Source organism: Coloeus monedula (genome assembly GCF_965178545.1).
Source record: "Coloeus monedula genome assembly, chromosome: 1".
NCBI classification, from domain to species: Eukaryota; Metazoa; Chordata; class Aves; order Passeriformes; family Corvidae; genus Coloeus; species Coloeus monedula.
Genome location: NC_138781.1, coordinates 55,488,569 through 55,512,130, shown reverse-complemented (window position 1 = coordinate 55,512,130; position 23,562 = coordinate 55,488,569). Strand labels below are relative to the sequence as shown.

General features: G+C 39.5%; 1 protein-coding gene across 1 annotated transcript in view; it reads right to left on the bottom strand.

The window, feature by feature from the left end:
• Window positions 1–23,562, bottom strand: part of AMPH (amphiphysin) — a gene marked incomplete at both ends in the record, with an annotated part of 130,157 nt that overhangs the window by 34,334 nt on the left and 72,261 nt on the right. The window contains 9 exons of the mRNA XM_082278578.1: window positions 1,002–1,130; window positions 2,611–2,749; window positions 6,254–6,336; window positions 7,212–7,287; window positions 8,918–9,003; window positions 9,393–9,500; window positions 10,716–10,811; window positions 15,638–15,732; window positions 22,437–22,491. Of these exons, the coding sequence (XP_082134704.1) occupies window positions 1,002–1,130; window positions 2,611–2,749; window positions 6,254–6,336; window positions 7,212–7,287; window positions 8,918–9,003; window positions 9,393–9,500; window positions 10,716–10,811; window positions 15,638–15,732; window positions 22,437–22,491 (867 nt within the window). The remainder of the gene's footprint in view (window positions 1–1,001; window positions 1,131–2,610; window positions 2,750–6,253; window positions 6,337–7,211; window positions 7,288–8,917; window positions 9,004–9,392; window positions 9,501–10,715; window positions 10,812–15,637; window positions 15,733–22,436; window positions 22,492–23,562) is intronic.

The window sequence follows — 23,562 nt, the reverse complement described above, 5'->3', positions numbered from 1 at the left end:
TATAAAATACATTTTTTAACTATAAATAAGTCTTTTCCAAATAGATCCCTATACACAGCAACACCTGTTTCTCCCTACCACAAGAAAACAACGCATCACATGTTCAAATTGTATAAAATACATTTTTCATTGCTGTGCCTTCATTCTCCTGTGCTGTCAAATGAATTAGAACAAAACCAATGATTCAAATGAAAACAGACATTCCTAAACATTCTGCATAAGCTTCACATCGACGTACTTCTCTTCGATCTATCAGACACAGGCTCAGATTTCAGACCATGAAAGAAAGGGTCCATTATTGAAAAAAACCAGCCATCACTATAACTGTGTAAAAGCTGAAGGGCTGAATACAAATTTTACAGACTTATTTTGCACAATTCTGGCTTTTCTGTTTATTATATGGAACTTTAAAAAATATCATAATAATGAGATAAAATGAATTTTGATCACTTCTCTGCTGTGCAGCTAATGTTTCTATGAGCAAAGCCAAGTGAATGAATACTAGATGAAGCAGTCTTTTATACCTGTAAAAACCAGCCAAGTTCCATTTTTTAAGAATCACTCAATAGAAAGAAGGAATACTTTTAATGATTTTGATGAAGGAAACAGAAATAGTGAAGGATCTCTGTAAAATTCCACTTGAGATGCTTAGCATTAGAAGTAGCATCTTAGATCAACTCTCAGCACATAATGCAACCTGGATGGATTTAAATCTCAAACATGACCATATCACAGTATTTTTAGTCGGACCTCTCAGGAAATTGCTTTTTTTTTCAATATGTTAGCAGTGTTAGCCCTTTTGAGTGATTATGTGTGACCTATTCAAAGGCAAAACACCATATGTGTAACTCTTTCAAGGTAACAGAAAGTGGTCATTATACCTCTGCCTTCTACCTGTGCCCTCCTCCTCCCTCCCCATGAAGATCAGCCCCAGAGGCACTGTCTTGGAGAACTTAGGGTAATTACATGGCTGGAACTCTACACAATTCACTGAAGCTTACCTGTGATGGGGTTGTCACATTGATTTCTGGGACAAAGTTGTCGTCAAATAAGTTAATGATGTTCTCCTGTTGCAACTCCTTCGTAGGTGTGAGTTTAGGCAGTGGTGGGACTGGCGGACCTTTCCTCAGCTAGGCAGACAGCAAAAATGTCACAGACTAGTTCAGGGATAAAAGAAAATCTTTAAGCTAGGCCTAAACAAATTGTCCTAGGCTTTTACTTCAGCTACTTCACCCTAAATAAGTCATGGGAATAAGCCATGTGTTGAAAGGAACTGTTAGGTGTTCACCAACAAAAGCCTTGAAATAAACATTATGGGGAGCAAAACCACCCTATGTTTAAAAGTCATTAAAACTCAAAGTTTCAGATTTCATGCTGCGACAGGCACACAGTGCAGGACACTTGCTCTTCTATACAGCCCATAGCTGAAAGGGCAGTATTGCACAGAAACAGTGCCTCTGCAGCTTTTTGGCTTCTTGAGTTCATTTGTGTTTAGCTTTGGGATTTTGCCCCTGCCCACCTGTTGCTAGTCTTAGAGTGTACTTAAAGCTAAGACCATATAATCTCTGGGAACTACAGCACTTCAAAGGTGCTTAGTTTACTATATTCCTCCTGCTCTCCAGAGATTCACATAACTATGACAAACTAATTGCTTGGAATAACACCAAATAGTATTGGATAATTTTTACATCTATCAAAACCCCAAGAAAATAAATCCACAAAAAATCCTCAGGTGGTATAGTGACATAACACTACTGGCACCAATGAGGCTGAGTCCAGGTGGATACTCAGGCAGTGAGGTGTCACATTTTGGGAGACCAGAGAAAATAAGCATGCTCACTAGATACAAAATTAATTTTCTTCTGATATGCAGACAGCATAGAAACAGCAATCAGCACAGAAGCTATCCCAATTCCAAAAAAACATCCATAACATCAACACAAGCCTTTGATATGCACACGAACACATACAACTCATGCTACAGATTGAACTGATGAATGAAACCGATTCTTATTTTACCAATACTAGTGAAAATAGAAATTACTCCATTGATTACAACAGAGTCAAACTTCCCAATCCAGTGTTAAAAACAACCAATGGGACTTTAATTATCAGTAATTAGCAGAGCAGTATTTCAGCTAGCTTTATTATTTATTGTTTTAGAGACTGGCCAGACCAGTGATACTCACTGGCTAATTTTTCTCAGGTAAGCATAAATTTGAAGATTGAAGCATAAAAATGAAGAGCAGAAATATATAATGTACAAAAACTCACAAGGTTTTAGAAGCAGGCTTTTCAAACTATCACTGCTGGTACATGGGTCCTTAGAGACAATGCAACTTTTTAAGAAGTGTTTTGCTTTGTCACTTGAAGTCCCAGCAATTCACCAGGCACCTAAAATTTTCTTCATTCCCCCTAATATAAAAATGCTTTTCTATTCATGTTGTGACACAGGGATGAACAACTGATGAACAGAACATACTGCAACAGAACCAGTGGCCTCCCTGCTGTTACTCAGTCACAGCCTAGATGAAAGATCCACCATGTACATCATCTCAGCAATCTTTCACTGCACAACAGGTCAGGTCCCTCTGCTAGGTATCTCCTTACCTGTGTGGGTGACTTAGGTCGGGCTGGTGCCGGAGACGTTGGTGCCAGCATATGATTGGGACCAGCAGTAGGGCTAGGTAGGGGAGAGACCTCCTCTGGTGGTGATGGTGTTTTTGCAAAGCGGAGTGGACCTGAATCACTAGACAGAAGCAAAGCAATGGCAAGGACACATATATCTTGCTGTCTTATTACCTTGAAAATCTGATGCAACAGTTGAACTGCACCCCTGATGTAACGCCAGTGACCACAAAAGAGAGTACAAACTGGAGATGAACCAAGCCATTATATAATGACTAAAACTAAAACTGCAATTAAATGCAATTAAATTTCAGTGTCAAAGGAAGTTTTAATTTTGAATGATCTTGATTTTTGGAACATCTGTTTACCTGATCATTGTAACTTGAAGAAAAATGAGTACCTGCATTTTTGCAGATTCTGTACTTGAAATACCATTTCACTTACAAATTTAAAACTATTATAAAATGTGAAATGGATTTACTGTCATTTCACACACTTCTTGGAATAAAATATTCTAAAGAGAAAAAAAACCCCATAGGAAAGCATAACAATGAATAATGCAAATAATTTTAAAAGCTCAGCAACTTCAGAAAGGTTTCAATAAAATAAAACCAGCCAAGATTATTATAAAGATATCACTATTTAGAAGAACAAATAACCAAAATTATAAACAAGCAGCAGTCAAGTGACTTCAACAGAGCTCTGCTGATACTAAGAAAAGATCTGATGAAGTCCTAGAAAGCATCTGCCCTTCTCATGAAAGGATCTGGTGCAAACACTGAGAAAATATTCAGCTACCTAGAAATGCTGAAAGCTTACAATGAGGGGAGGCTATGAACTACAGTACTCAACGACCACAGTACTCAGTAAGAGCAACTCCTACACATCCTCAGGGAGAGCAGAAGCACTACCTGACTGAGACCATAGCATAAACATGATCCTAATGTAAACACAAGAAAAATTGTTCTTTGGAATGACAAACTTAGCTCACACTCACCACCTCTTTCTGTGGAAATATAAAAAGAGAAAAAATAAGCAGTTATTAAGAAATTTATGTTCCAGGTACAATATTGCCTTCAGGACAGAGTATTCAGTAGCATACAAGTTTTTAAGATGTTTCTTTTTATGCAGTTCTTTAAAAGAGATATTAGATACTGTACTTGTCTAGTATTAACTTCTCATGCATCTAAAACAGAAAGCTGTTTTATCTCATGAAGACCCACTTGTGAATAGTCTTTTAGAGTATCATCACTAATAATGGAAGTCAAAATCTATCCAGATTTTCACACAGGACTCTGCAAATAAAACAGCAAAAGAGAGTAACAAAGTAACTTTCAAAACGTATTTTTAGAAAGCTTTTTTAAAGTAAGTTAAGATCACACTACATTAAATGATGTCTAGTATTTGGCAGAAAAATAATTTTTCTTTTTTCTCTCAATGGAATGAATAATTCAGTGGGAACAAGCATGTGCATGTTGGACATGGTCTAGGAGACACGGATAAAATACCTGTTGTTTACAAAAAGTGCTTGAAATCTTCCAACACTACATTATTTTACATTACATGAAAGTATTTCACAAATCCTTTATGGAAACATAGTCCAGTTTCTGAGTCCATCCTAAATGGGCCAGAAGTGGTGATGCATGAGCTAACAGCTCCGAAGGCAGTATGTAATATATGAGCATGGATTATCGCTGAAATAATCTAAAATACAGGTTCTAGTGATGTGCTTATAGTTTTGAATTTTGCATTACATCACAAGTTTCAATATTTCATTCTTTGTTCTTCCAAAGTGAGATTAAAACAAATGTAGGAAGATCTGCCGTATTTTTGAGGCAGATGTTAACTTGTTCAGTCAGTCTAAATTGTTGCTAATCTAACTCCATCTTGGGGGCAAATTAGCAGTAACTACGTGAGGAACTAATTTAATTTTTATTTATGCCACAACATTGTCCGGGTTTTGCGTTATAAACCCATTTTCTGACATTGTGTGGAAAATTACTACATGGGCAGAGCTCTAAATGTGGCACGTGACGAAGGTGTCTAGCAAAGATGAGGGGGTGGAGACAAAGGACATCAGAGTCTCTAAGCAGGCAATCCCTTCAGAAAATGGACACTTCGCCTGACAATCAGGGCAGAAAAAACTTCCACCACGGGGCTGCAAAAGACTCCTCCCTCCAGGCGGGGAAACCCCTGCTGCCCGGGGAAAATTCCCCTCACTAGCCAGAGGTCGTCCTCATAGGAGCGGACTATGGGAGGAGCCTCAGCACTAAAAGCATTTAACAGCTCCTCAACCGCTTCCCGCTCCCAGTTTCTCGGCAGGCCCGGCTCGTCTGGAGGTTTGGCTCGTTCGGCCGCCTGCTCGCTTTCTCCCTGCGGTCCTGCTTTTTCCCTGACTGTCTCCCATGTCCACACCTGCTCCGTCTACCCTGCCTGGCCGCTTCCCCGCAACAGCCCGCCTGCCCCTCGGCCCGAGCGCCGCGCTGCGGGGACCCGCTGCCTGCGGCCATCGCAGCCGCGCTCCCGCGAGAGCTGCGCAGGCTCCCCCGACAGGGAGCGCACGCGCCATGTGCCCGTGGATGCCGATGGGGCACCCCGGGACTGTGCTGGTAACATTCTTACCCTGGCCTCCTTCCTCTCTCTGCGTCTTTCTTTTCCCTTCTCTGCTTAACTTTCCCCCTCTAGATGGACACAAATCCTTCTTTATCAATAAAAAGTTCTCAGATACAATATTTGCCTCGTTTGTGCTTGATTTTGTCCGAGAAATCCATTAAAAAGAATCCCCTGCAGTTTCCCTTAGAGTGGAATGCGAAAAGCTGTAACATTGTTAGGATTGCTTCTGACTAGCTGGGATTAAATGGTAATTCAGGCTTTATTTATTAACTCCAAATATCATTGTGTCTTGCTAAGTCTTAACTGTTTTACATTTCAACCTTTTCTGCGTATCCGTGTTAAAAATCAAGTTATGGCAGAAAGGCTACATTTGTTGAAACAAAAAGTCAGAAATACCATACTGGCATCCACTGATCTTAAGAAAGCACCATCTGATTTTAAACTCTTTTTGGTTTTGTGCTTTCAAACAAGATTTCTTGAAAGTCTTTAAAAATATGGTATTTTGTGACATTCTCTTTATTTCAGTTTTTCTGCTTTTATGGTGCACCTTCAGATCTTTACTTTTCCCCATAAGCAGAAGAGATAAAAGCTAACGTTCAAAGGTTGGGATTCTCACCTAGCAATAGCTAAAAACATATCTCAATATTTCAAGGCATTAAATTATCAGAGTTAGCAACATTGCTGTAAACTAAGTATCTAAGAATAAATGAGCTATACGCTTGGTGCAAACTGATGTAACAGTCTACAATGAACTTGGCTAAATTGAAACAGCCTTCATTTTTTTTTTTTGAAAGGACTTTCTAGAAAAATAGTCAGTGAAGAAGGAGGCTTTGCATCTTTACTCCTGTTGCAAAGAATTTCATCCCAGATACCTTCATCTGCCATCCTGAACAAGTAACACCTGTTACCATGTTGTGCAGCAATCAGTACGGATGGTGTAGGTGATTACTACATATGCTGAGACCCACAAAGCCTACAGCAATACAATTCATTAAAAAAGCAGTAAATTCACCTTGGTGCCCCTTGAATGGTGAAGGCCTTGTCTGCGTGCTGATCCCCCAGCTTTGTCATCACTTCATATAGTTTGTGACATAACTGTGAAAAGAAAACAGTTGCCTGAGTTCATGTGAACAACTACAGTCATGATTAAAAACACAGGTGATAAATCTGGTCTGATAAATGATAACTTGATAACTTTATGTTACAATATAAAACCTTCCAAAAGTTCTCAGTGCCATGTATAGTAAAAGCTTAAGCAGAAACCCATCAAAATCCATAGAATCAAAGATAATAGCAGTTCTTCAAAGACATGAGCTGTTTTTTAGATGACAAGTTCTTAAGTGTGACTGACTGCTATGTGAGCTCTGATGAAGGAGGTCATTCTAAGTTTAAAGCAACATGGGCAGCCAAGAAGATTCATGTTGTCCCCTGAAAAATCTAATCCAAATTTTCACAGAACTTCAGTAAAGTGAGTCTTCAAAAAAGTTTTGGTTCCAATTTGAAGGTTGCTATAGATAATACACTACTAAGTATTTAGCCAGGTACATTCAAAAGATCCTCAATGAAACTGCTTGATTTGCCTAACAGTCACACACAAAATACTGCATTGCTGACAATGCATATAGCAGACTTGAAGGGAATGTTTGACATGTTTTTCTTGTACCGATTAAAGCAAAGAGGTGCTTAGCATGGACACAGCAAAAATACTGAAGGCAACAGTAAATTATCAAAATAGAAAGTGAATTTAGTTCTACAACTGATAATGCACTGCAATCCAAAATTGTAGGGGCTGCTCCTTCCTTAAGGAGAGAACAAATATGGCAAGTAGAAATGAATATGATGAATATACCACAAATCTGTATCTATGGCAAATTCTCATGTGTGCCTCTGCTAGATTTTTACTGTAAGACATTTGTTAGCTATCATGCATATCATAATCCATTATACATGAGATAGTCAGTTCTACTCACTAAAGCTATTTCCTTGTGAAACTTGGCTTCAAGGCTGGATACATTTTTGAAGGTGTTCACATAGAAACCAATTCGTCTATGAAGGATGGAACAAAGAAAGGAAAAAGAGAATAAAAGATATGTGTGGGAGGGCCACAAACGCAGATTAATTAACTGTCTTCTGGACTACAAGCAACATTCTTGACTATTACTCTCAGCAAAGCAAAGGATGAAATGTCAAAATTTCAGACTAGTTTGTTCATAACTATTTCTGTTTTTGTTGAGATATGTATTTCACACTGTCCAGTGAACCAAGTTGAGACTACTCCACATCAGATGTCTTCACCTTGTTTCAAAGAAGAGTGGAAAAGGATGGTCACAAGTGCAGCACAAGCCCAGGGAAGGCAAGATGCTCTGGGCATCCATCTCCCACCAGACAGCAACTCAGCCATTTCCTGAAAGGAGAAAGGTACCACTCTGGCACTGTGAGCCCCTGTGCCCAAATCTTATCACAGCACCAAGGTGATGCAGTTGCGTGTGGGGTCAGCTTTACGTATACACCTCAGTACAGCGCAGGGGTGGGTGTCCAAAGCTCAGCTCTGAAACACATGCACATGTAGATAAGAGTAAAGAATTTAATATAGACTAGACATTTCTGTGCATGTAGTCAAGAATCTGCTTATTTGGAGTGAATGATTACACACTTCTACATTTCAAAAGTAGAATGTGTTTTCTTAGGTTTTGTTTTATTTTTCCTATTTAAAACTGTCATGTATAATGGCTACCAACTTTTATTAACAAAAATAATCTCTGGAATAAGAATAAGCCTGCAAAATGTCAACTCAATAGATAATTTTCTTCCTGAAGAATTGTAATAACTAAAATAAAGGACTCTGAAAGCAACTGCTTTATAAATTATGCATATTGCTCAAATTAAATTCTGCCTTTCTCTGAGACTAGCTACTGCTTTTTTATACAAAATTTACTGAAGTAAAGGGGCCCTTACTCTAAATCATTCACATGCAGTTTTATTTGGCCCATAAAACAAGTATCTTGAAGTGCTAAGAAGGTTTACACTGAAATATGCAGAAAAACAGCAGGGAAATCCTCTATTGGTCTGAAATTTAACAGGATTTTTTTAGAAGGCAGAGAAGACAAAGGATACTTCACATCTCCACTCCAGATTGTCAACTGTTAAAGAACATAGCACACTAATGAGATGCTTATTTTTCTACTGCTTTTGGTCTCCCATTCATATTGTTTGCATTTTCTGTATAAACACAGTTCATGGTTAAACATCCTGACTGAATGACCTATGCCATCAAATCATTTAACATCACAGCATAATCAGTGCAAAACTATAAAATGTGTCTTCTGATATAGTTATAATAAAAAATGACCTATAAGTAGACTCAAATCACCAAGAGTACTCTGTCCTCCAGCATAATTATTTACTCATAAAATGGAAACCTTTTTGCACCTCAGAATGAAGATATGATAATGAATCTTAAGTGCCAACATACACTGAAAAAAATAAGCATAAATACATTTACAGCACGTATGTTTTGGAGCACTTGCATACATTTTTCCTTTCATTTTTTCAAAAAGAAAATGGATGGAATCCTCAAGAACCCAGCAATCCATTTTCTATCTGCTCATTAAAATCTCCTCATTCCCTTTCCTTACTCCCCACTTAGGCCTTGCATACAGTATCTCTCTGGGCTTACCGTGACCACAGAGATGGCAACTCTTCTTGCAAGTCAGTGTTAAACTCTTCAAATACTTTCTGTGCTTTTTGAAATTCTTCTTCTGCCTAAACCAAAATGAAACAGGTGACTTCTGAAATCACTATGACATAACAAAACCCAAATTATTTTTGTGTGGTTTTCTTGGTGGGTCTTTGACAATTTTTATAAACAAAGGATGTTATTCAGCCCCACACCATGGAGGCCAAAACAGGATTTGCTGTCCCCTCAGTCTCATCAAGCGAGCAAGTTAGGTCTCAAACAGGACTCCTTTGCAAAAGAGGCTGAGCATGTCTACTACATGAACCAAAGTACTCAATACACATTTATCAGAGAGATTAGAGATACCAGTTTTTCTAAGAGAGCAAAAGGAAGAGAAACTTTGTGCTCTTTGTACAGAAACAAGTGTCACCCAATCTCCCCAAGTCCTCTGCCAGCATGTTTCTGATTGTGCTACCTTGGTAATTCTGCCCTCATCTTTTCTTTTCGAGCTCTGCAGAGCTTCTAGATGATGTCTTGCACTGTCATAGTCCACTAGCTTTCTGCTTCGTTTTGCAATGCGAGTCTGTACAGGGGTAGAAATGAAAGTAAATATGAAAAGCACTTTTAAAAAAGCCATTTTACTTGTGTTGTCAAATTAGTTTCTGACATATTTTTATTCTCCCTTATCTGTTTTTCATATCTGAATTATTATATCATGTAGGAGGAACATGGAAATGGTAAAGAAGGCAAACTAATCACATTATTTTAAATAAGGAGTCAATATACGCATAGTTTGGTTCTCCAGAATCAGTGAACCTGTTAAACTCAGGGTCATACCATCTTTTCCCCTTATATATAGTGTGAAAATTCAGCAATTTTTCTAGAGTTGGAAAACTGCTAAAATACACTTCTCCATATAGTTGTTCTGACACATACCTAAAATACTGGAGTTCAAGATATACATATATATACTTTGATATAGACTTTGCAAAGGTATATATTATATGTAAAATCCACATGCTGAGAGGGAATAAGCACAGTTTGATTTAAAAGCGAGTTTAGGACTGTACATCAGTAATGATGGTATTTTTAAATGATTTTTTCTTTAGTCCTTGATGTAAATTACAAAGAGGATGACTGTGTTACCTATTCAGTTATAAACTATCACAAAAAATTTCCAGCTATGCCCACACAGTCATATCCAAATATAAAAGTCACTACCTCTCACCTATAGAGCTTCTTTATCCTCACACATTTCATTTAGCAGTCATCTCCTTGGACTGTACACCAGGTGGGCATCTGGCAGAGGCTAGACTCTGTATAACATTCTTTCCTGATGTGTATTACAAAATCTTTTTATAACTAATTAAAAGACAGGCTTAGATAGAAGAAAGATACTCACGGGTGCATCTAGCCAATAACAGAAAGCCTGCTTTCCATGTAATTTGTCTGGCATTTTAACCGCTGAAGAGCTTAAGGTGTCCTTATTGAAGTTGGTTAATATTATCTTTATCTCATACCAAAGAAACAGGAGCAGAAAAAAGCATAAAATTTTCCTCTACAAAGGCTAATTTTCTTCCAAGTACTACTGCATGAAAAATATTTTTGTTCACTTGGAAAATCAGTCCTGCCTAATGTCAGGAATCTACTTACAGAACAACATCTTGTACATCACAGGAGAGCATGACTTCCACCTCACACCCTTTTAAATTCTTTTTGCCTGTAATCTCATTTTCTATTTATTTTGCAACTCAACAGAACTTTAAAACTTGTCCTTTACAGAAAATCATTACTGTACTTTGATATCAGGAAATTGTCCTAGATATGTATCCAGCGTTAACAATGATCCATCCACCAGTTTTTGATGGAAGTCTTCCCAAAGTTCATCACATTTCTGAAAAGGCAGAAAGGAGAAAAATGTACTTAGTAGTTTAATGCCTCTTTAAACCTAGGAGAAATATAAATGTAATTGGTAAAGATTAATCTTTCTGAAGTTTTAAAATGTTCTTTATGGAAATAAATCAGAGTGTAAACATAAGGTGAATGAAAAGGAATAGCTTGATTTTGCAAGTTCAATTCACAACAAACTAAGAATAAACTTTATAATTAGCTTGTTATATTCAAATAATAATATTTTAAATAGTTACTGCTATGTGAAAATAAGGATATCATGTATTCAAGGTCTTCCTCAGGGTTTCAGGTCCCTGAGGGTCAGTAATGCAGAATCTGAACCTGGCCTAGCTCTTGTGTCTAACTATGTTCACTGATGATGAACCTTGCTTACAGAGAAAAGAAGTACAACAAAAAAGAGAAGAGTAAATAAAAAAAGGGAAAGGTCTTTCCATCTCATTCTTTTTGTGCCATTAAGGTACATTTGATGAAATGGCTGATGCAGACAAGAACTCTACCTTGCACTGCGGGAGAACTGGAATGACGGATAGGAAACATCCCAACATCAGCTGGCAAAATAAACAAAATCCACACCCCCACCACCCGTCTCTGCCCTGAAGCTACAGTGCTTTTCCCCAGTCCCCTTTGGAGCTCTGGGGTAGTCACCAGGAGAAACTCCCTGTAGTTTTCTGATTTTTATGAACATATTAATGCAGCTCATGTGGCAAGGACCCAATGGGTGAGATTCCTTATTAGAAGCAAATCCTGTTACATAGAGACATAGTGCTTGAGGTCCCGGGTTCTCCATTGCACAAATCATTAGCACATGTTAAACATCCTGATTCCCCCTTTCTTTGCACATTTCAAAAGTCACTTAACATCCTCCCCTTTGATGGGAGGGAGGCTAAGGGTTGTAAGCACTGCTCTGTAGGCTGTTATCCTCATTGACAAGTCTGGAAAGCTATTCCCAAGTGTTTTACCATAACCTACTATAGGGCATATTTTAGATGCTGTGTGATGCCAGTCTCAGTTCATTCATTTCCTATTCTAACAGAGTCCCTAATGAATTATTAGAATCTATTAAACGTGCTTAAAAGAAATACCTCATTTATCAACACAGTGTTTAATCACAGTGGTCTACAAAGCACCACAGCATTAGATTGTAGCAAGCAACTGCCAGTCTTGTGTGTTTGCTTTTGTATCTTGCTGATACATACTTCAAACAAACTAAAATAATGGAGGTTTTCTGAAAGCTAATGGACGCAAACAACATTGCTGAAGGATCCCTTTAAGCCATCATCTTTCCTACCACATAGAAGAAGGTCTTTTAAGTGGACCCCTTTTGTAATGATCATTTATATCCTTAACTGAACAGATACATACTCTAGGTTTACTCTAGGTTGAGGGATCACAGAATCAACTAGGTTGGAAAAGACCTTTGAGATCAAGTCTAACCTATTACCTAACACCACTTTATCAACTATAACATGGCACTAAATGCCACAGCCAGTCTTATCTTAAACACCTGCAGGGATGGTATGACACCACCACCTCCCTGGGCAGTCCATTCCAATGCCCAATCACTCTTTCTGTGAAGAAGTTCTTCCTAATGTCCAGCCTAAACTTTCTCTGCCACAGTTTAAGGCTGAGCCCTCTTGTCCTGTCTCTGGTTGCCTGGGAGAAGAGACAGACCCCCACATAGCTACAACCTCCTTTCAAGCAGTTGTAGAGAGTGAAGAGGTCTCCCCTGAGCCTCCTTTTCTCCAGGCTAAACAACCCCAGCTCCTTCAGCCACTCCTTATAGGACTTGTGTTCCAGACACTTCACCAGCCTTGTTGCCCTTCTCGGGACATGCTCCAGCATCTCAATATCCTTCCTAAATTGAGAGGCCCAGAACTGGACACTGTACTCAAGGTGTGGCATCACCAGTGCTGAGTACAGGGGAAGAATCACTGTCCTGGTTCTGCTGGCCACACTATTCCCGATCCAGGCCAGGATGCCATTGGCTTTCTTGGCCATGTGGGCACACTGCTGGCTCATGGTCAGTCTGCCATCAGTCAGTACCCACAGGTCTCTTTCTGCCTGGCCACTGTCCAGCCACTCTGTCCCTAGCCTGTAGTGCTGCAGGGGGTTGTTGTGACCAAAGTGCAGGACCGGGCACTTGGTCTGGTTAAACTTCATATGGTTGGATTCAGCCCATGGATCCAGCCTGTCCAGGTCCCTCTGCAGAGCTCTCCTACCCTCCAGCAGACTGACATTCACACCCAACTTGGTGTCAACTTCAAATTTGCTAATGGTAGGCTGTGGCATTTAAGTAAAACCTTATAAAATGAAGGCCTTGTTGCCTTTGTGAAATTACGGCTCGGGCCTGCTACTTCGGCTAGAGAAGGACTGTGAGAAAAATCAGTGAGAAGAAAAACAATTAGTTTTTACCCATGAGAACGTAGTATCAAGAGAAGCAAGAAAGCTAAACAGTAGAAGGAGAAACAGCAACATATCTGCACCTGTTATTTTTCTGAATGCTTGAATGCTTATGCTATAGGTAGCCAATGGTAGTGTATTGAAGTTAATAATAGCCAATGAGTCTATTGTAATAGTTTAGCAGCCAATGAATCTGTAACATGAATGATAACATACAAAAGGTGTATAAAAGAGGCTGCTTTGTTTAATAAACGGCTTTTTGGCCCTTGAAAGAAGCACTGTCTGTATGTGTCGTGACCGCCCCAACAGCGACAATAGGCTTGATCCCTTCATCCAGATCTTTGATAAAGATCTTAAACAGGACTGGGCCTGACACAGATCCCTGGGGGACCCCACTAGTGACTGGCCACCAGCTGGAGGCAGCACCATTCACCACCACTCTCTGGGCCCAGCCATCCAGCCCGTTCTTAACCCAGAAAAATGTGCACCTGTCCAAGCCATGAGCTGCCAGCTTTTCCAGGATTATTCTATGGGAGATGGTTTCAAATGCTTTGCTGAAGTCCAGGTAGACAACATCCACAGCCTTCCCCTCATCTACCAGGCAGGTCACCTGGTCATAAAAGGAGATCAGGTTGGTTAGGCAGGACCTGCCTCTCCTAAATCCATGCTGGCTGGGTCTGATCCCCAGGCTATCTTGTATGTGCCATGTGATCACACTCAAGATGAACTGTTCCATAATGTTGCTGGGCACTAAGGTCATGCTGACAGGCCTGTAGTTTCCTGGATCCTCCTTTTGGTCCTTCTTACGGGTGGGCGTCACACTGGCCAGCTTCCAGTCATCTGGGACTTCCCTGGTTAGCCAAGACTGATGATAAATGATGGAGAGCAGCTTAGTAGCTCTTCTGACAGCTCCCTCATCACTCTAGGATGGATACCACCTGGTGTCACGGATTTGTGAGCATGGAAGTGGCTCAGCTAGTCATTAACTGCTTCCTCCTGAGTTCTATTCTGCTCCCTGTCCCTGTCTTCTAGCTTAAGAGGCCATCCGTCCTGAGGACAACTTGTCTTATAGTTAACAATTGAGGCAAAGAAGGTGTTAAGTACCAAAGCCTTTTCCTCATCTTTGGTAACTATATTCCCCACCATGTCCAATAAAGAATGGAGGTTTTGCTTGGTCCTTCTTTTGATATGAATGTATTCATAAAACCACTTTTTATTATCCTTTACAGAAGTGACCAGGTTTCTAACTGAGCTTTCACCACTTTAATTGACGCATAAATCTACATTTGTGATTATGTACAGAAAAAGCCAGGAGATTTTGTACTATTGCCCATGATTCTCTTATTAAGAAAACACACCTAGAATTTATCTTTACATCTAAGAGAGCTTAAGAGCTGAATTTTGGTCCTTTCATACACAACTACAAAATTCTGAGTGTAAAATCTAACAGTCTACAGATACAAGATAAGGTGCTACAGCAAGATGCAGCATGAGATTTTCCTGCTGTTAAACTTGGAACAATATAAAAAACCTAAACCAATGAAACAAAAAAATATGTAACTTAAATTAGGCTGATTGGAAGTTGAGTGCTTTTAAAATCAAAACCCTAACCCTAACCCTTCACAGCAGGGAAGGGTAGGAGAAGGCAGTCATAGAGAAGAAAAGCAATCTGTACATTGCTCTGTATTCAGGTTGACTGTTAACTGTATTATCAAGGAGGCCTTGGAAACTGAATGCCAAGTGCTTAAAAGCTTCATTGACAACCATTTGCACTTTCTTGTCACCACCATCACATTTGTTGACAGACTTCCCCCAGAACTGAGGCTGTTTAAGCAGGCAGTTCAGAGTTCCTCAAGTTAAATTCCTGCTGTGTTGTCTAGAAAAGCCTATTCTTCTCTAATCACTGAAGGAAGGTAAAAAGTAAAAAAAAATAGTGTCCTGAACTCTAATTTGCCCTTAAATTCCATATTCTTGTCAGAGAGGGTTGAATGTCTCATAAGATATCCTGTTTAGTACCACTGGCTCAATAGTTGTTACACAGCACAAAAGGATAAGCGGATTTGATAATTTTTAACATCCATCTGAACTGAGAATCCTGACTGTAAAATCGCATGTAAGATACCTTTGTACAAACTTGTCACTCAGATGCTGTCAGGACCAATTCTGCTCACACTACTGTTGATCTCAGTGGGAGCTTATATCAGCTAGTTCATACAACAGACGCTGTAAGTGCTGCATCTGGCCAGCAGGAGCTGCATTTCACAAGACCCATAAATTTATATGCTGAGAAAACAGGATTTAACATGACATGAAGGATTAAGGTCAATTTTGGATGCACACTTCTTCTCAGAAGCTCAGATTAATCCACTTGCTGACAAAATACTTCTTCCCTCTTTCCATACATCTTACCTCTCCAATCATTTTCACATCTTCACGTCCGTACCAGTCTGGCTCATACACTTCATGGAGAGACTCTGTAAGCTTCTTTGAGGCATCTTGCATTCCTGAAATTAGACAGAAAGAGGAACATGTAAGTGCAAACTACAAGAAATAGTTGCTAAATATCTTTATTTTCAGCCACATGTACCCACTATGCTATTCTCTCTGGCAAATTTAGAAAAGAGATACCTGTGGAGCCCAGTGCTTATTTATGCTTGCAACAGGGTGGTGCCTGCAGAGGATTGTGCTAAGCCAAACTGATCAGCCACTTTCGGAACTCTTGCTACCACAGGTGGGACAAGAACAGGGACTATTGATGGTTATCACTCTGTAATACACAGAGGAGCTGGCTTAAATGTAAAACAGCTTCAATGATATTGTGAGAAAGGGCCTAAATCTATCTTCAGTGAGATCAGTTTGACCCCAATGAATAAAAAACCACCCTCAGTGAAGGCACTGGGGTTTGTATTTTGATACAGCAGGAATCCATTAGATGCTGAATACAGTTCTGAATCCACTGAAACCAAACTCATCTCACCTGACCTTCTAAGAGTTCCAAATAAGTAATTTTAAAATGACGACTTCTTTTTCAACTTCTTTGCAAAATTTGAACAATACTTGAGTTTTTTACTTAGCATTAACTTTTTTTTAAGAAGCACATTTTTTTCCTGTAGTCAAATATGTCTGCTATCTTGAAAATATCTCTAAGCATGATCTTCACATTTAACTGCTCAGTGAATGAATTCAGAAATAACATCAATATTTTTGTTTTCTGCACAGAAACATTAATGAGTGGAATGTGGGGGCTAGACAAGGAATGGAGTCCTATGGTGGGACAAGTCCTAAATTCATTTCCAACTTAGGGTGACTGAAAAAGCTCCCTCTACAATGCTCTGTTCTTTTATGTTAATATACCCCAGTTCTTCTTCCCTGGTTGGCTCCATTGGCCACTCCACCCCTTGTCACCTTATACGTCATCAGAGTTTCCCTACTGGTTCCCTTACCCTGGCCCCGCCTTTATACCGCCCCTTGCCCTCAGATCATTGGTCCCTGATGCTCTCTCCACTCCACTGTGTAGCCGTGGGTCCACCCATTGTTAACCGGGTATTTTCTCTGCGACCTTCCGCTGGTATGGCTGCAATAAATCTCTCCCATAGAACCCCATGTGAAGACCCTTCCTGCTCCTTCATCATCGGACTGTTTCGCCAGCTATCCGGTGTGTGTGTATGGTGTGTGCAAGTGTGGTGGCTGCATTGAGTGGCTTCCTCCTGGAGACGCCTTTTACCATCCAACTCCGCCGTGACAGTAGAAGAGGAAGATTAATTTGAAACTTGAATGTGTAGAAGAGCAGACTTGATCTAGTCAGTTGGTATTCCACCACACACTCCCAAAATGCATGCTCCAAATATGACAGGAAAATGAATGCAGGAATGCACACTTCCTAATAAGAAAGTGGTGGTCTATGGAATGGGTAGGATAGGAAAACCGATACTGAAAAAGCTGAAAGTACATGCCTGTTTTTAGTCCTTGAGTACAAAAGAGAGAATGGCATGGGGGAGAACAAGTACAAAGGAAATACTGGTGTTTAGAGGGTACAATCTTTCACCCTTAAATCCAAAGGTACTGAGCCAAAACAGAATATTTGATCTCTTTGGGGATTGTCTTGGGCATGGTTTTTAATGACAGAGCCCATCTTAGAATATTAGGATAGCACAAGAATTAAGATGTATTTCTTTCTTTTCTCCTTCATGGTTAATTCTTAGGATGATGCATCCCCAGCTAAGAAAATGTTCCCCTGAATAAAAGGGATTTTTTTTTTTTGCCTTAGAAGATACCAAATTACAATAAAATACAGATGATCTTCTTGTATATTTTCAGGCAGGATTCATTTAAAATCTTTAATGCCACTGCAAATTAATCAACTCAAGAGGTAAGGCAAAACCAACAGAGTATCTCTATGCATAAGAAGGCTGCTTCTCTCCAGTCAGGGTGAATGTACAGACCATTAGGGTTTGTTCATCCCTGCTCACAGTTGACCCTTTCTGATACCTGAACTTCTGCCCTTAAGCACTCTGCATGATAAACCTGAAGCAGAGGTCCAGGCAGGCTAGCACAGCTGCTAGATAATCCCTCCTGCAGCTTGCACTCAGCTCGGTCACAGACAATGTTGGCACCTTTTCCTAGACTTTCTTTCTTAAGTACTACAGGACTCTTAGCGTATATCTGCTTAAGAGAATATGTAAAACACACCTAATATGCCATGCTTGAGTCATATCAAAACTGCACCAACTTTTACACTTTTTTCAGTTCTGAGAACTGAATAATCCTTCATTCCACCACATTCTTGTAAAAAACATCAGTCAAATCCAGCTGCAGTGTCAGGTAAGTGGGCAGTAAAGTATTTGGCTTTTGCAGTCAGGGGCTTCAATCTGAAATTTCCAGGCTAAGACCATCTATCCTACTCCCCTCTGACTGCATCTATTCCAGGTTTACTGCAATACTCCAAATGAGTGAAGAGGTAAATACCAATCCAGTGAATTCTCATTCTTTTTCATGCCTCTGGACATAAACTTACAGTGTCCAATGATTTTTTATTTGGCTGGTTTTCACATAGAATTATTTCTTACACACTGATACCTTTTATGCATTATTCAGCACTAAATTTAAGAGGATTAGTGTCTTAGTTACAGACTGCAGGCTCTCTCTGCTATTTTTAACTGCTATCACTGAGAAAGATAAATTGTTAAAAGCAAGTCATTGAAGTACTAAGAAATGTGAAAAGAATTTTTACTGCTGAGGAACAGTTAGAAATTTATATTTAATATCAATTGTTTCATTCAGTACTACTTGTTGGTAATTGGGTCCTTTATTTAATAACTAAATGTGCCAAAACATTTGAATCACTTAAGAAAAATGTTGCTAAATAATCCAGTTACTGAAGACTGAGCTTCTCAGATTAAATGATCCCTGTTTCTATGGGAAAGAGTCCCTGTCCCTGGAGCCCCCCAAAAATTCTAGAGGCCTCTATGTGATAGGGATCCCGGGGGTGGCAGTGCAGAGAAATTCCCATTAAGCACACCAGAGATGGTAGAGGGTAGGTGACTCTTTGCCATCACAGTTCCAATGTACTCAAGCCCCCATGGCGAATGACACAGACCTGAAACAGCATGTTTGCTGTAGAACTCATACTGTGGGGTCTCCTCACTCCCCTGCAGGGTAATTTAGCCCGAATCATGAAGAAATTTCCATTTTCCTGATGGGGTGAGACATCTTGGTCTGGCTCTTAATATTACTTACGTGGTTCTTCAGAGAAATGACCTATCCTGCCATAAGGGTTGTATTTGTTATTGCTAGTAATCCATTAGGGTTTCCACTGGAACAATTAAATAATTTCATAATTAATGAATAAATTTTTCAGAAAGATGATGAATAGTTTTACGGCTTTTAAGAAATTACATTACTGATTTTAAGATTTCTGTGTCTGGAGGATATGTGCTGTTCTATCAGCCACAGACTGACAACTAGGCAGCAGAACTGCTTACAGACCTCAAAAATCTCCCCCCACCCTTCCTGTAGACCAGTTACTCTTTATCGCTACATTAAGCCACCTGAAGGGTGTGGTGCTTTCTTTTCCTCATGCAGGACTACTTTTTACCTCTGTCACCTTGCCACCTGCATGAAGATCCAGGTTTATCTTCCCCATCTGCACTGGTACTTGAAAAGAGCTTGGGGGTAGAAAATGGGTGACTGAGTTAGGGTTTCTGTAACAATTGGCCCTTAAAACCTTTTAAGTCCCTTACAGCTCACAAAAGCTTAAAAATAAATCATGAAGTATAAAACCCAGATACATATTGCCATGGAGACTGGAAGAGACACAAGCCTGAGGCATGAGATGACTAAAGCTATGGGGGATAGCACACAGTCTTGTCAGTACAAACACCACTGAGACACAGCAGACATTAAACTATCATGCAGGTGAAATAAAATGGCATGTAAAAGCCATTCACAAGTTCAACAGCTTTATGGCATGGTTCCTCCAAGGCCTTGAATAACCAAAAAGAAAGATCAAGGTCCAGCTAAGGCTAAAAAGCACCAGTGAACAAGAGAAGAAGTCTAAATACAGCAAAAATTCTTTTAAGAATGTATGATACTAAATCTCAATTGTCAAGTATATTAAAATGAAGGGACAGAGGCTCATAATAAGGCTCAGTTGACTGTTCCTTGCTTAAACCCCCACCTGGGTTCTGTATCTGGAGTCCACAGCACAAGAAAGATGTGGACCTGTTAGAGCAGGTCCAGAGAAGGCCACAAAGATGTTCAGAGAAATGGAGAACCTCTCCTGCAAAGACAGACTGAGAGAGCTGGGGTTGTTTAGCCTGGAGATAAAAAGGCTCTGAGGAGACCTCCTTTTGGCCAGACAGTACTTAATGGGAACTTATGAAAAAGAGGGAGAGGAACTTCTTACACAGGCAGACAGTGGTAGGTCAGAGGGGAATTAATGGTTTGAATCTAAAAGAGGAGAGATTTAGATTAGATGTTAGGAAGAAATTCCTTACTCAGAGGGTAGCGAGACATTGGAACAGGTAGCCCAAAGAAGTGGATGCCCCATCCTTGGAAGTGTTCAAGGTCAGGTTGGATGGTGCTCTGAGCAACCTGGTCTAGTGAGTGGCATCCCTGACTATGGCAGGGGGGTTTCCAACCCAAACCATTCTATGATTCTATGAAATCGTGCCTGGATTTGTACTTCCTACTTCCAGTATTAAGTCACTCAGAAGTCATGCAGCAAAATGGAACTCACTACTGAAGTTCAAATCCCAAAACCCTTTACAATTAACTGCTTCTCTCATACATCCAAGAATATAAGGATGTCAAGTGCATTATTTTCCAATAATTCCAATATATGCAATTATATGATTGACCTTTTTTCCTGCAAAATGAGCCCCTGACGACAGCATGACTCCAAGTCTCTGACATCCTTGGCACCAAAATCCCACTCAAGTGCCTAAACATGGGGGTTCCCATGCTTTTGTGCATAGATACCCCAAAATCTTTTAATGATAGCAGTTGTTCAAAGAATTGCAACCAAGACACTGTAGCAGGTGCTCCAGTCACCCAAAATCTGGTCTTTGGCACTACTGACCTAGTCATCTTTGACATGCCAGAGCTGTGTATTGTGCTCTACTGTCTTGGGTTGTGTGCTCACTCCACAGCACCAGTGTGTGACAGTATGTGTGCAAAGGACTCCCACTGATGGCTTGTTGACTTTGACATTTTTAAGGCTCTCAAGACTGCTTATGACTGGATCTTTTTAAAGACATGTAGATAATAAGGTGCTAGCAAGCACTTTTCATTCTGAGTAAGAAAGTCAGTCCAAATTACTTAAAGGCTGCAACAAGAGAAAGACGCTAAACAGAAAAGCATAGCTAAAAAGGCAAAACTTAAACAATGGAAAATTTAACACCAAGATAATCACAAAGCTTGGTGCAAAAAGTAGCCCATTGGAGAGCAAAAGATCAAAAGGGCCGTGAGTATAGAGTGCTAGGAAAACAAGAGAAAGATGGAGAAAGAAGATGAAACAGAAAGGAGAGTTGTTGTCACCAATACAGAAACCGAAGCAGCATGTAAACAGTCAGCTTATGTGACAGGTAAGACATCTAGCCAACAAACAGCATCATCCTGCTGCTTCTGAGTAACCACCTGACAATGTGTGTGGGGAAGAGTGAAAACTAAGAAAGCAAAATTAGCATTTAATGGGTTCCCCTAAAAAGACTGATGCTATCATTTCCTCTAAGAACAAAAGACATTTGTGCAAATTTGTTGGGTATGGAATTTTCCCTGGGCAGCCCATCCAGAAAAGAATAGATGGTCAAAGACAGTAAGCTACTGCTTTGTTTCCCATTTTATAATTCCCATCAAAAAGAGCTTTCTTTCCTGCCTGTGAACAGCCGATGAAGTGTTACTATGACAGTGATTTCCAGGGATGTTAATACTCATTTGCAAAATTTTCCCTACTGGACTAGAGCCAGGTTAAAAATATATATACACATATATATACTTATCATATATTTATATTTATCTCAAGAAGCTACTGTCTCTCAATCAGTCACCAACTCTTATTCCCTTCCCTTTAGCCTCCAACTCCTCCAAAGAGAGGTGGCATGAGAAAGAGAACACTTTGCATACAGTGCTCTGTTGAGTGTGCTGGATTTACAAATGTCTAGTAGGATTTAAATGACTGTTTACTTATCTCTGATATTTAAGCACTGGCTAGTGAACTTCTGCTACTTAGATTTTCAATGTAGTATCAAGAGTCATCACATTTGACTTTTAAACTTTAAAAAAATGGATTAAGCAGCAGTAAATAGATGAGAAATCACATTATCACAGGGAGTGTGGTTTTGGAGAAAGCTCATCACCCAACTAGTAAGAACCTGGAAATGTTACAGTTGTGGAGATCAAGCAATCCCTTGCCTTGAATGAATTATTTCATATTCTAGCATTTGCAAAGATGAATAACAAGGTGCATAGACTTTGTGGGTGTTGAAAATGCATGCAATGTGAGAATCTGGGCAGTGGAGGATGCACACAAAGGACAGTAGAGGATGCAAGACTGTACACATGAGTTGACATTGAAGGTGCAGAATCCCTGCATCAGGTTAAAGAGAATCTTACTTGCATTTGTCTTTGTATACTTTAAACAAGCTTACTTGTCTCAATTTTTAAAAAAAAGTTTGCTTAATGAAATCAAGATATAAAACTTAAAAATCACCTTTAATGGCTGCTAAATATCCTCTCAGTTCTCTCTGGAGTCTGGAACCCTCTGCCTGAAAAAGAAGAAAAAAAAAGCATGGAAGTGAAAACACACGTCAGTTATGTTTAATGCCTTGAAACATGCATGCAGTATGTCAAACAACAACTACAAGCAATTTCAGGAGCTATCTGATTAATAGTGCCACATGTTGCAAGCGTGCACAGATTCATGTGAAGAGGGGGCCTGGCAAAGGAGGCTTGGCATGGTGTACTCTCTAGGCTAGAATTTCTGGCTTTATTTTATCAATCGTCCATGCAGCAAAGAACTCCACTCAAAGAAAGACAGGTGTATTTTACAGCCAAGGTGCAGTTCAAGTCAGCTGGGCCTATGGCCTAATCTGAAACACAAAGAGGTATAATAAAAAACGGTGAACTTCCACTGGAAACTACTTAAATGAGGCCAGTCTAGACCTGAAGGAAGTTCTACCCTTACACAAGTTGTTCACTATATTTGCAAACCACCTCCCAAGTATTCTAACATTTTAACAGTTTGCAAGCAAATAACTATTAAAATACAGTACCTTTAGTTACTTTGTTTTACTTGATTAGTGCATCTTGCAGTCTACTGTCAAATCTCGACTGTTTCTTTGGCAAATACATCAAAATTATCTTTCTTTTTTTTATACCAACAATGTTTTAAAAACTCAGAACAGAGAAAACACAATGAATTTTGTTACTTTATCTCTGACTGTATCACAAGTTGGACTTCACAGTTCCAAGGATTTGCAAAGAAACCTGTGCTACACACATATTTTATTGCTAAAAAGATGCTGTCCAGGCCACCTTCAATAGCCTGAAGATTTTTGAAACAGTCCACATTTACCAGTTTCCAATATCTTTCAAATTATTTATTTAAGCAGTTGGAAACTACAGGAATATCAGCTTGCAGTCACATTTTCTCACATACAGCTACACCATGTGGAAAAGTCAGCAGCAAAATATGACTGACTGCTTTGGAGTTTCTCTCATATTTTCTATGTGAAAATCAGAATCTAAAGGGTGCATGTGAATAAAGTGAATACTTTAGAAGGCAGAAGGCATAAGCTGTTACAACTCCACTTAACTCAAAGGATTTCTGTCAGTAG